Source organism: Anastrepha ludens, chromosome 3, assembly GCF_028408465.1.
Source record: "Anastrepha ludens isolate Willacy chromosome 3, idAnaLude1.1, whole genome shotgun sequence".
NCBI lineage: Eukaryota > Metazoa > Arthropoda > Insecta > Diptera > Tephritidae > Anastrepha > Anastrepha ludens.
The window spans coordinates 132,620,563-132,634,785 of NC_071499.1; the positions used below are offsets into that span (position 1 = coordinate 132,620,563).

At 38.5% G+C, this 14,223-nt stretch overlaps 1 protein-coding gene across 6 annotated transcripts in view; it reads right to left on the reverse strand.

The window, feature by feature from the left end:
- Window positions 1–14,223, reverse strand: part of LOC128859332 (proteoglycan 4) — a 33,015-nt gene that overhangs the window by 11,158 nt on the left and 7,634 nt on the right. For 3 of the 6 annotated variants that reach the window (XM_054096285.1, XM_054096284.1, XM_054096283.1), the window contains 2 exons: window positions 5,912–6,334; window positions 2,783–2,923 (listed from right to left, as the gene is read on the reverse strand). In XM_054096285.1, the coding sequence (XP_053952260.1) occupies window positions 2,783–2,923; window positions 5,912–6,334 (564 nt within the window). Of the gene's footprint in view, window positions 1–2,782; window positions 2,924–5,911; window positions 6,335–8,451; window positions 8,566–9,381; window positions 14,222–14,223 lie in introns of those variants that run through there. The other 3 variants (XM_054096282.1, XM_054096280.1, XM_054096286.1) reach the window with 3 other exon arrangements.

Sequence of the window (14,223 nt, forward strand, 5' to 3'; positions counted from 1 at the left end):
AAATTGTATGCATATCAACAGAAATATAAGTATATGTATCGGATGCTCTTTAAGAGCTTGAGAACTTAGAATGATAATACAAAACATAAATATTGTTGGAATGCATTTTTTTATTATAGTCATTTTATGGCATTTATTTTGAGTATGATATCCGGCATATGACCGCCACGGCTATGAGTTACATTGTCCATTTAATCAGTTCAATTTTCGACTACTTTTTGAGTAATTCTGAATAACAAATTTAAATGAGCCCAATCAGCAAAAATGCGGCGAAAACGATGGTAATTTGGCTTCCATTTTTGCACGAGCTTAATTTTTAGGCACGTAAGCCAAGATCCTTACTTCAAATTTTCCACGCGATCGAAGGACAAAGACCAGCAAGTTGAGAACGACAATGAGTAGACATTTCCGCGAATCTTCAACACTTTGCTCTATGAACTTCGCGAACAGATTTATGTTTTCAAAAGTAAATTTGCACAATTTGGAAGCGTTTTTCCGGCGTTAAACGATTCATTATGACTTGCCAAGCCTTACTGGACCAAAATGTCAGCATATTTGGCCATTCTCTGCTGTTAAACCATAGTTATCGATATCGATAGCTCTCATGCAGCTAAAAAAACACCCGAAAACAGTACATTTTTTCCTACAAAATAGATTACTTACATATGACATATATTTGCTACTTTAGTTTTTCTCTGGGCAAACTACTATTTTTTTGACTGCAGCTGTACATCTGACAGGTCTGATATTAAAGTTTCACTCTTTGTGGTCTCATAAAATGAGCAAATCAGTGCTATATAGTCCTTCTTTGTGGCCTAAATAAATGTGGTAGAAACTTCAACAACAACAGGAATATCGGTGGCATAATAAAAACTCACAAAATTAATGACTTTGTTCGCCATTTACTAAATTTCCCCAACAGTAACCTACATTTGATCAATCACACACATGCATGACGTGGCGAAAGGGGCGAAAGGGGCGAAAGGGACAATAAAAATGTAGTAGCGTGTATTTACGTGTGTGTATGTGCGCTTCCCTGCAATATCCGCAAGGTTTTGTTAAGCAACACAAATATTGAACGAATGCATGAGAGCTTCGAAGGGGTTCTCATTTTCAATTGAACCGCTCGCCAAATACATACACAAATACACACACGCACGCGTGGGAATGCAGAATAAAATGGACCAACTGTTTCCAGGACATGAATGGCACCAATTCGGATATATTGGTTTTCCAATTGTTAGAGTAAAATGTAAGTCGTGCCCCAGTTGTGGCACCTTTTTCTCATTTGCATTCATCATGAGCAGATATAAGTACAATATTTGGGAACGTATGCTAAAGATCTGCCAGACTCTTACACCAAGTATACCAATGATGTTGTAATTGTTTTTCTTTATAATTATGCTTATTTGTGTTGACGAGGTACCTGTTGCTGCTGCCATTCCATTTCAACCAAGTCAAATCGAATTGGTACCCATTGCTTACTTATGCGAGAGCGGGTGGAAATTTGGGTGGCTTTAAGTTGACTGAAGCACCACGTATTCCTTGCAGACTCGCTTACAGGCTTCGTAACCAATGCGCCCAGGCTAATTTTCAGCCGCACGCTTTAACGTTTGAGACGATTTGTAATTCCCATTTTCATTTCCACGCGTTCGCCGAGTAGCAGTAATTTGAATAACGACAGATCGAGTAAAAGTGGCGAGAAGGGAGAAGGAACAAAATGCTTGCCTATTTATGTAAATTAGCAGATGACGTTACAACGTCTTGACTTTATTTGAATATCTATTAATGTAGTTGAGGGTGGCTGCATACTTTTATAACTATAAATAACGATATACAAAAATTCAAAACAAAAATCAAAATGACTCGTGGAATGTATGGCACCAGATATTCATCTTGATAAAGCTGAACATAGAAATCGGCATAGAATTGGAAATGTAATATGCATTTAAATGAAAAATTTAATAGCACAAATCACAAAAATTAGAAACAAGGAGACGTTCCAAAACCCTTTGATATAAAACTCATCTTTAGCATCTCAAAACTTTAAGGCTTCTTTATTATAAATTTATATTTGAAGAAAAGCCGTATACAAATTCATAAAATTCTTAGATAGTAATCAAAAGTAAATCTTCCATTTGTTTTAAATTAAAATAAGAAAATATTTTTTAATACTCTACTCCTCGATTACTCCTTTATAACTTTAAAATTGAGCTTCAGGAAAAACTGAGGATAGTAATTTTTATAGAGAAATAAAAATTCCAAGCACTGCAGCTCCCTTAGCTGAATGGGTTTGTGCTTGACTAACATTCGGTTCGAGGGGCACTGTGTGCATGAAATTTGAAGTAATTTAGCAAATGACATTTTTGCTATACAAAGAAGCAGAAAAAAAGTTTCAGCTCTTCTGAGAGGACAAAAAAGTATAAGTCTATATTTTAGAAGAATATTAAGGCGCACACCACAAATTCGGGGAGATGTGCTAGCCTATTATATAATATATGTATGTTATGCCTATAAAATAATGTAAATAAATGGCATAAAAAGTTAGTTAAAAGTTATTGTTATTTTTTTTTTTTATTATGATTTTATGGTGTTTTACTTTCCTTATTTCTATAGGCGGCTGCCGTAGCCGAATGGATTGGTGCGTGAATACTACTCGAAAGTGCACAGGTTCGATTCTCCTTGCACGGTTTAGTTTGAGCACCTCATCAAACAACGCCTAACTTCCTTGTATACCTTCCTGTACATCTGAATTAAAACGGTTCCATTAGTAAGTATTTACCTGCTGTTGCAACTTCGCCTGCTCTTCCTTCTTCTGTTCGGGATCCATAAAGTACAATTCCTCCGTTGAACTGCGTAACTCCAATGCGCCCTCTTCACGAAATCCCATGCCGATTGTTTCCTGTAGGGTGCCAGTGCCAACCTTCATTTGATTATCATTTTTATTTCAAAAATATTCGAACAAAACCAATAAAAACATCAATTTTGAAAAACAAAAGCAAAAACAATAATACAACCAAGGATTTCGTGGAATTTAATGGCGTTATTCACATAGCGAAGGCAACCCGAAACGTATGCAATGAAAAGGAGCATGGATGATGGAAGTGGGACGTGGGTGGTGGGTGGAGTGTCGAGGCGGGTGACATGAAAACAGCGTATACCAATTTGCGCATAAAACAAGGTGTGTGAAGGACGTGTATAAGTATATTCAATAAAAGGGATGAATAGAAGAAATGTATAGGGAAGAAGAAAAAGAGAAAAGCAAAGAAAAATTTACTTTTCATGTGTCAGTGTCGAAAGTTATTTACATATACACATACAGCACACGCATGTGCGCATATGTATAGTATGTACGCGTATATGTGTGTGTGCATTTGCTGATTTATTTATGTATGCACCTATGCCCACTTGTACAAGATTTAAGCACACTCTGGTATGTGCGTGTGTGGATGCATGCTTTCGTGTGTATGGTATGTCATTGAAGTGCGCGTGCATACATTAAATGCTTTACAACAATTACAAGAACAACAAGCAACTAATCCCGTGCGACATTAAGTTATAATCAGCTGCGTTCTGACAGATATGTGACAGTGTGCGGTAAAGAGGGGTATAGAGAAGCAGCGAATCAGTTAAGCAGGGGAATGCGACGAGCAATAAGTATGTGTATGTGTTGATGAAGGTAGCACAAAGAGTGTTTCGGCAACTTTTATTGGCGTCGTAAGCAAATTAAGTTAATTTAATTAATGAACTCGTTTTCGCTTAACTAATTGGCATCTTTATGCCTGTTCGCAATACATAAATACACGAGTTGGATACTATGGCTGTTATATGTCTCCTCTTAATACTCTTTCAAATTGCTTCCATATCAGCAACACGCGCACACACATACATAGTCGGTGTTGTACGAGTATGTTCGCGCAAGAAGTAAGTAATATTCAATACCGCTATTAGTAACAAACTATTCTTCTCACAACATTTCAGCAAATTCAATAACTTAAATTCTGCACAGTTCAAAACTCGATTGCTAAGTTGCAATCTTCTTCTTCTTCTCTTCTTCAAATTTGTTCGCCATTGCAGTTTTTGCTTTTTCCTGCTCGCATTTACGCTTTGCTGGTGCAACTTTTCATAACTGTTAAGTGTACTGTAGCAGTGGCTGCCATTTAAGTTGGTCATGCACTTTCAACTTTCTACTAATTTGCTACAACAGTTTCCCCACACAGCAGCAAACTTCGTACACAAATAAATTCAGGGTTTCTCGAAAAAAGCATTGAAACATATACTCTTGTTGTTGTTGTTTGTGTACTCTTACATCGTTCGCTTGTTGTGGTAAGTATTTGCTATTAATTTTGAGTGCGGGCACAGCACTTCAGCAACAGGCACTAAAAGCAAGCAGACACCTGTACACACCGCACCCGGTGGAGGTTGCCCTTCCATGGCACGTACGAAAACAGTCACTCAGGCATTGTGTTCAATGTAAATATGTACGTTTGTTATTTTGGCTGGCAGGCAACAAGCAAGGATGCAGCGGGAGTGCACCGACTTCAACGTCAACGCCGAAAGATCTTTCTCATTAAGGCAGCCAGCACAACAATTGCTCGAAAAGAATGGTTGGAAGTGCAGGCAAAAAGAGGCAGCAACAAGAACGGACAAGCCACAGCTGCAAATTTAACTTGATACACAACAAATTCTAACAGCCAAGAGCTAGCAATAATAGCTCGTCATCCTGTTTTTCCACATTGCGGAAATTCAGTTTATTCCTAGTTGGTAGTTGTTATTTTTGCTTGGCATTTGTTTAAAAAGTGGTGCGTACGTGTGTATGTAAAGTGGGTCACATTAAATGTTGCATGCCATATTCAAACCGTTGCAGCCTCAGACAATAGAAGCAGTTGTCAAGGGGATGAGGTGTATAGTGTAGACATTTTCTCTAAGGACAACTTGTCGTATTACAAAATTCCGGCCTATGGTAACAGTTTGTAAAAAGGCGCTGAGAATTTGTAACCGAAGATCACAATCAGGTACGGAGTTCCCAATAAAGAGCGTAATTATTTAGGTTGACAACAAAAAAGTCTGCAAAGGCTCGATCGTGCTTTGAAAGCCAGAGCTCATACTTTTTGTGAATATATCAACTTGTAATTTACTTGAGCTTTCTTGTTAGCTAAGAAAACTGGACTCTATACCCTTCACCCTTTATCACTTGAAACCCTTTTGAATTTATTTTTGCATCGATTCTCTAGTAAAATAACTGCGATATTGACAACTGAAGTGCTCTTTGCACCCAACCCACGCCATACACAGTCTCTTCTCTCAACATTGCTTTCCCCGGTGTTCATTGTTGCTGGCCCACTTTTTGGCTGAACTCATTAGCCCATAAAAGTCAAAAGGCCATTAGAAGAAGAGACGAACAGACGAATGAATGAATTGAAAAGTGTAGGAAAAGACTGTCTTTGTACTGTATTTTGAACACTAAAATGACAACAGAAAAGATGAGTTAATGAATGTTTGCAGGTGGAAAATGTAGAAAATGCCATTAGTGCTTTCAGTGGACGAATAAAGGCAAGAGGGAGTAAACTCAATAATGCCAGTTAGACATGTATGGAAGCGCCTTTGTATGAATGAAGGCATGTGAATGCAAAAGTGCTGATAATTATTGCAAGAGCCAGGGAAAAATTTAAAACAAAAACTGCAGAAAGACGTCCGCACACTGCCCCGCCCTACTGAGAGTAGCAAATGCACATCAATTCAAGCTTCCAAGAATATATAAACCTTTATAAGTGGGTGCTTACATACAAATGCGCATTCAATCATTCGCTGTGTGCTTATTGCCGGCGACTAGTATTCACACTACACATCCTCATGCACATTTACATACTACTTATACATTTACAAATCACAATTCTCGCATTATCATCACCTGCTCGAACACATTCTCCGGACTGCTTTCCCGGCTATCCTCTTCGTGATGCGACGACGACGATGCGCGACTCAGTTCGATGCGCGGCGTCGAAGGTGTAGTGAGCGTAGTGGCTCCTTTGAACATGCCGCCCCCACCTGCTGCCACCTGCTGATGCTGCAGCTGCGGCTGACCAAGGGTGTCGCTGCTGCTCAGTGGGGCAGCACTACTAGTGGCATTGACGGCGGTGGTCGCCTTAAGGGGAAGTGCACGCTTCGCATTGTTGCCATCGTATTTAGATCTACTGTTTAGAGCGATGGCAGAACTGCTCCCCGACTCCGATACAGCAATGCTGGGTTGTTGTTGCTGAGCAGTCCTAGACTTTCCTATTGTGATTGTTGTGTCTGTTGCTGTTGTTTTTATGATGCGCTCGTGTGGCTCCATCTGTGTGGAAAAGAATTATGAGTTACAGGGAAAAGCCAATGTGTATTTTAATGAGTTGATAATTAAAGTCAGCTTTTATTCTTTATTCGGTATGTGATTATTGTAGTATCTCAGCTTAGTATAAAAAATGATAGAATATGAAATTTGAGTTTACCAAAAATGACTAAGTAGTTTACTTGGAACAAACTTCAATGCTTTTGTTTCGAAATTAAAAAAAGATTAAAAGAAACTTTTATGTAGTTATGATATTGAAATCAAGAGGGCCGGCCAGCCATTAAAGTATGCGAAGAAGAAATAAATGAAATTAGGGGAGGCTGAGGTGCAACCCGTACCGTCACGCCAACAATGACGATGATGATGATGAATTGAAATCAGAGAAACTGTAATCAAGTCTGGAAGAACGATACAAAACATTAGAAATGGTGGAGTTTTTATCAGAATAAAAGTGCTTTCTTTCCACCTTCCACGAGCAGTAACCGATTCGCGGGCAATTTTTTGTCATGAAAAAATCAGCCGTAATGCGACCTAAATAATATTTTCGACGATTTGTTTTCTATTCATACGTGGTTATGTATGTTTATGCGTATATATGTACTTATATGTACCCACATATTATTCAATTGACTCAAATATCAGTGCTTTGAACAAAAAGTTTTCTTCATACAGCTCCTTGAATGCCGCTTTCAATACACTTCCAAGCATTGCTTCCGCCGCTGTCATTCCATCATAGATTTCATCCTTGAGCATGCCAAATGGTATGATATTGAATGAACAGCAATGTGTTTAGTTAAATTTCTGCTTACAACACAGCATTCGAAAGATGTACTCCCTCCCACAATCGTGCGAACTCCCATAATTAAATTGAATTTTATATTTTCTGATTCTCGAAACTTTTAACAAATTTAGTGCTTGTAGCAACTGAAACTTTACAACCAAGTTAACTAGCAAAGGCACGCACAAATCAATTTCTGCAAGTCACTTAGTTCGCTTCAGTTTCAAAACTTAGACAGGAGTCTGTCGTGATGCCATTGAAGACTTCAAATGATAGTTTAATTTCCGTTCGCTCATTTTTGCTTTTTTATGCTATAAATAACGACATACTTTATTGTGCAATTTTTATTTGCATATGTGTATATGAGAGCTTGTATATGAAAAAACATTTATGTGAATTTGTCTTATGCTTGGCCATAGCAATGCGTATCCAATAGATCGTTTCTGGCTGTATTTTTCACAACTGGTTTCATTCATTTTCGGCACATAAATTTAACTAAAACATTTGCCGTTTCCCGTTCCCCTTCTCGCACATCCCTCGGCCTTGATTTACTGAACATTGCTGCCTGATGCCTTACGCTTTTCCAAAGTTTCAGTTCTAGTAGCAGACCAGCAGTAACATTGGCCGCTAAGCTCACGCTACACCTCAACAGAGGGCAACAACAAATTAAGCTAAAAAACAAAAAAAGGCTTACGCATTTTTCCATCTCATTTTTTGCTCTCATTTGTCGCGTTTTTTTAAAACAAATTTCATCCGTGCATATTTAATTCTACTAATGATTTGCTAAGCTCTCTGCATCTAATTATTATAAGCGAATTTTTGTATGTATGCCTGTGTGTAAATATGTTGCTGAGTTGTGCTTGTGTGTGTGGATTTTCAGTATAAATGCACGTACTCTTGCACTTGAGCTCTTATTAAAACCTTGAATTAGACACTTTGTATGCCTCCGAGCATGGAAAGCCTTATGCGCCTCAAATTATACACTTGAAATTCTGCGTATAACTTATTTAATGAAAATGAGTGTACAAATGTGGATCGTTGCTGTAAAAGCATTCTGTTGGCACCGAAAACATTTCCAATTTCAGGGTACACAAAAATTTTCTTTCTGTGCAAGCACATTTTCGAAAATGAGCTCCGTAATACAAGTTCACAAAAATTATTTCATGCACATAGTAACTAGAATTCATTGTAATCACATTCTTTCACACGAAAATTCGGTCACTGCGTGTTTTTCGTAAACTTCATTGTTTCTATTTAATTCGTATTGGATTTTTGATTAGTTAAGATGCCTTCCGGATGCGCCTAAAAGTGGGTAATGGCTGAAAAAATATGCCAGTGCACATACCGCTTACACAGTGTGCGCCGGAGGTCCGCTGCGGCAACAGTGACGACAGAGGTGGCACTGAAGTTTACCACTACCAGACGGAAACAGCGACGGCGTTTTGTGTAGCTATTTAACGCACGCACCGAACACCAACTGACAGCTAACAGATTGTCAACGACGACGACAAATTGTCTGGCGACTGGGCACGTGAGCTTTGATAGCAAACGTGCGCGCTTTTCTAATACATATTTGCTGACAACACGGCGCTGCAGAGCTTTCAGACTGCTCTGCAAATGACAGCTGTCAGTTGGTATGTGCACTGTGCCTTAGTTGTTGGCCAGTGCGCTTCGAAAGCTTTTCTATGGAATTTATACACTTTATACTCAGCGCATTGCCAGCACTTGTAGCTTTCTACTGCGACTCGCTGGAGAGAGAGTGCGCCCGAGTGAGAGAAAGAGCACGGTGCGAAAGCACGTAACCTTTTGTTTACATTCTTATCCGCTAACCTACTCTTCGGACCATTTTTGTTTTTATAATTCATAGTGGCCTTCTCAGTTTGACAACCGCAGGCACGTGACTTTGAATTCAAGTAACAAAAAGCGTTGAGCGGCGCGTGCGAGTTCGCCTACAAATCGTCGCCAGATTTTTTATATACAACGTAAAATTAAAAGTCAGCCACAGCTTACAGTAATGCAAATAATTTGCGCTTGAGAGCGCAGACAGGCTGTCGTCTGGGCTGCCTTAGCGATGCTTTAATACTTTCATCACTTTTTTCTATTTCATTTTGCAATTTTTGAACCATTCGTCTCAATTGCGGTTTTCTCAAAGGTGATATTTAATTCCGCCAACAAGTTGTCTTCGCGGTTTTTTGTTGATTTGTGTAGAATAAAATTTAGTAGTTAAGCAACTTCAAAAGCCACACAAACTATTACAACTCATCATCGCACTTACCGTCCTCGTGCCATTGCTGTGGATGTCCTTGGCAAGCGCTGCATGCTCCTGCGACGCGGTGGACGTCATTGAACTCGGAAACGGCACTGCTGAGATAACAGTTATTGCTGTGGCTGAGCAACTACTGGCGATAGAACTGGTGGTACTGCCATTGGTGGTAGTGGTCGTTGAATCCTCGAATGACTTTTCGAACGATGCAATTGGAGCGGCGCCAAGCCGTTTCTGTTTGCGCGCATCCATTGGAGTTATTTATTTCTATTTCGTTGTGTTTATTGTGATATTTGTGTGCAGTCTTCTTTGCAATGGAAGCTTAAATTAGAACACTGCCACTATAAATCACAAATTTTACACTTTACATACATCAGAGTCGAAATAAAGCGCGGCTGGGCTGTTTCTGACGTACAAGTAACAGTTAGTTTATAGTTAAATTGGTTTTCGCCAGTGGCTTTTAGTGATTCCCACTTTCTGATATGGTCGACCGGAATGACAATTGTTTCTAGGAGAAAGTGTCTGTTTTTTTCGCACAATTTTTAATGACCTTGAATGACCTTTTCTATTTTCTATTTAATTTTTTTCTTTCTATTTTTAATGCCTCTTTTTATATTTTTAATGACTATTTTCTATTTTTTCGATGTAAAAGCTACTCAAAATTAAATTTTTTTCTCAAGTTTTTTTACTATTTGTGTCTCTTATTCGCAATTTTATCAAACTTGTGTTTTTGTTGGGAAACAGTTTGCTTCTATTAAACGCCTCTTTTATGTAGTCATCGTTTTTAAATTATTAGTTCTTTCATTTGCTTAAAATTTTCTTCGAACATGCAACCATGCCTTTGCTACAACTACACTTACACGCGTGTATTTTCCTACCAGCGAGTCGCGCTTGTGCGGGCCCATTGTTGGTCGGGCACGCTGAACTTCCCCGCAAATATCCAAATGCTCTTGAGGGCAATAAACTTGAGGTTATTACCAAAGTGTAACCCACAATGCAACAAGCTGAGCAGGTCGCCGTTGATGCATGCAACGGATGTGCATACAAAGGCACGGAAATAAATAATGCCATATATACTCAAATAAACATATGTACATACAAACATACGCAAGTATGCGATGCCTACGAAAGTTATAAAAAGCAATATAATTTTGCGCCTTTTTGTATTGGTCTGGCCTGTCTGCGCCTGCTTAATTTTAAAACGACTTTTTGCAGCACAAAAACTCACAGAAACCACCGATGTGCAACACACACGCGCACACACATATTTGCGCGAACTATTTTGGTACAACCCTTTCGAAACACTTAAAAACGCGCTTTTATGGCTCATTAAGCAACGGAACGGACAGACTCGTCTTTTGGGGCATTTATGTAAAGGTAAATGTTGTCAACGCCATATATTTATTACAATCAATGGGCTGAAAATGTTGTACAATAAAACCCATTTTATAACAATGGCAACAGAAGCTTTTTTCCCAAAGTATTTGTGGAATATAAATAGACTGCCAAAGAACTTTATTGATCTGAGACAGAAGTGGCAAGAAAAAAAGTTAGAGCAGCTCTTTAGTAGACCTAGAAACTTTTCTTAGTTTTTCGGCTGTCTATTTTGGAAATAAAAACCTACTCGTACGATAATATTATTTGAATCGCCTGTGTCACCCAAAACGGAAGTAACTGACTCTGCCATTCATCACTGTCGCCTTGCGGCGTATAAAACTATTACCAAGCATTGTGGTTTCACATCACTAAAAATGTATTGTGGCCGCGCAAGGAAACCAATTCAAGTAAAGAATTAAGCGCAAAATGAGCCAGCAAACTTGTTTACTATTCTCACAGCACCAACACTCCTTTGCCTGAATAATTATATTAGTCGCGCAGTTGACTGCTATTCACCTTGTTGTATATACAAGGTGATTCAAACATAGGCGTTTTCTGCATATGCCATTTTGACGCTGTTACACTTTCTTGCTCAAAATCTGGACGAAGTTAGTCGCTTCATACCTGAATAACTGTGGGAAATATTGAAACCTTATTTCCAAAGCAAGTCAGAGTTCTCCGACGTAAGCTGGTAATGTATGTTAACAGGTAGGCATCGAAAAAATCTCATTAAATTATTTGTTTAGCAAATAATGAACTTTGTACAGTTTGTCAAAATTACGTTTTTGGCGGCATTTCCCTAACTTTACAAACTATGAATATTTCAAGCTTTTCTTCAGATAATTTAGATATGTTTGCTCTCAAAGGAAGGTGAGGCGTGAAAAGAAGATCATGTATGAAAAATAAAATATGCAAACATTCAACCACAAATGTTACATCAACACAAATAACTTACGAAATAATGCAACCACTTCACCCCAACGCCAGCAGATAACAATCACAACAAATTTTTACTTCAACCAATTTCCAATTTCGGTCCTTGTCAATGAAAATTTCGTATGCATTTATTCATTCACGAAATAAATAAGCAAACTTTTGTAAATCAACCTGTTTACTCCTGGAAAACTTTAGCCAAATGCCATTAAAGGTTGATATACAAGGAACATTCATCCATTTGCATGTAGCCGCACACTCGGTGTCGAATACCAAAACACAGGCAATATTTAATGGTACATAGACACCAAATGTGGTTAAGATTAGCAGCCGTGAAAAGTTGCCATTGTAAACGAGTTTGTGATTCGAAGGAAAACGGAAATGGAGCAGCTAAATTAGTGCCCACTAAAGAAATTAAATTTGGAATTAAGAACTGAGCAGAAATCCAACATTAGCATACAAACATGCAAACATGAAGTCTAAGTACGACTTCGCGAAGGTTATTTGGATTTCGTGTAGAGATAATGGCACCGGAACTCTTTAGTGGCACTGCACTGCGTATGAGTAACATTGATTTCTCGCGACTGGAGCGACTCGCATGTAAGCACTTTTAGTGCGAATAAGATTAGCAAAAATTGGTATAAATTCAAGATTTTCCTCTTAAGCGCAAAAGTTTTGCCTTCCTGCTTCATTACTCTTATTCGTATGTTGACATACCACGCCAGCTTCCATTATAATTAACTTTATGGAACAGCAAACAAGACGAAGTATTCGGTTGACCATGAAAACTGAAACTTAAAGTCCAGCGCTATTTTGTTTGTTTATTAACACATTTTGGCGGTTGAACTACTTTTATATCCGACGCTCTGTTCGCTTGATTAATTTTCGTAATTTTATGAAATATCTCCCATGTAACAACAAATATTCGCATATTCGAACACCTATTATTGGCTTTTATCGCGTTATTGTCATGTTATAGTTTAGCGTGTTAATAATAGTGCTTTTATAGGAGTAAATTTGCTAATATTAATTAGTTTTTAATTGTCATGCCAGTCGGACATGCGACGCGCTCTGCTGCTGAGCCAGCGAATCAAAATCGATTACTGGTTGGCAGTAGTGCTGCATACTGGGAGGTATGTGTGTGGGTGCCGATAGATCAATGACCACAACAAAATGGTGAAAATAGGTCAGCGAGTTATTTGTTGCTGGTCAATAGCTGTGCTGATGGTGGTGGTAGTTTGTCTGGCGAGAAATTTATGTAAGGTTAGTTACTGGCAAAGTGCAAAGACAGCATTTTAGCCAATAAATTAAAATTGCACAACTGCACAACTAAGCTGTGCTAATAAAAAATGCAGAAGATATCCTTTAATCATTCAAGGGGCTTAAGAAATAAAAATGCAACACTGAAAACCTTGCATTTAAAAAGTATCTCATCTCAATGTGCATTGGAGTCATTCCTCAATTCTTCTACCTCAATAAATAATAAAAACTAAAATATTTTTCACTTAATATACTATTGCACAGCTACGGCTTCGTGGTACAATAAATTGTGGTAGTTATTATCAAAATACATAGTTGAGTTTGTTTGGCAACAGCAGCGCAGCGAGTAGCAAATGTTTCAGTCACGGCTCAAAAGCGCAAAACCACCAAGTCATAGGCTTTTTTGTGGCGTACTAAGGGTTACCTTTTCTAACCTCCATATTTCCTCCTTAAGTTCAACTACACGAAATTAAAAAAATTAATAAATTATTTAACCCGACCTACTTCAGTCAACTGCGGCCGCCGTAGCCGAATGGATTGGTGTGTGACTACCATTTGGAATTCCCAGAGAGAACGTAGGTTCGAATCTCGGTAAAACACCAAAATTAAGAAAAAGATTTTTCTAATAGCGGTCGCCCCTCGGCAGGCAATGGCAAACCTCCGAGTGTATTGCTGCCATGAAAAAGCTCCTCATAAAAATATCTGCCGTTCGGAGTCGGCTTAAAACTGTAGGTCCCTCCATTTGTGGAACAACATCAAGACGCACACCACAAATAAGAGGAGGAGGTCGGCCAAACACCCAAAAAGGGTGTACGCGCCAATTATATATCTATATATATAAAAAGAAGTTACATTTCCTTGGTAATCTTATAACTCAAGAACGGGCTCACCTATCCAAACCAAATTTTTAGGCTTTGTTTGGACTATACAGTAGATGGTTTGTGTTTTAAAATTTTAAGAATCGGATACCAGGGTCTCGAGAAATAGGCCAAAACGTGAACCCGGGTAACCCTAGGATGTGTTTGTACAATATGGGTAGCAAATGGAAGCTGCTGATGATTCTATAGTATAGAGTATTTACATATAATGCCCCTCCGTGATTAGGGTCTCGAGATATCGCCCAAAATGTGGGCAACGATAACTTAAGGATGTGTTCGTACAATATGGGTAGCAAATGGAAGCTGTTGATGAGATCTATAGTATAGAGTATTTTTCATACCGTTCCGTGACTAGGGTCTCGAGATATCGCCCCAAATGTGGACCCCGATAACTTAAGGATGTGTT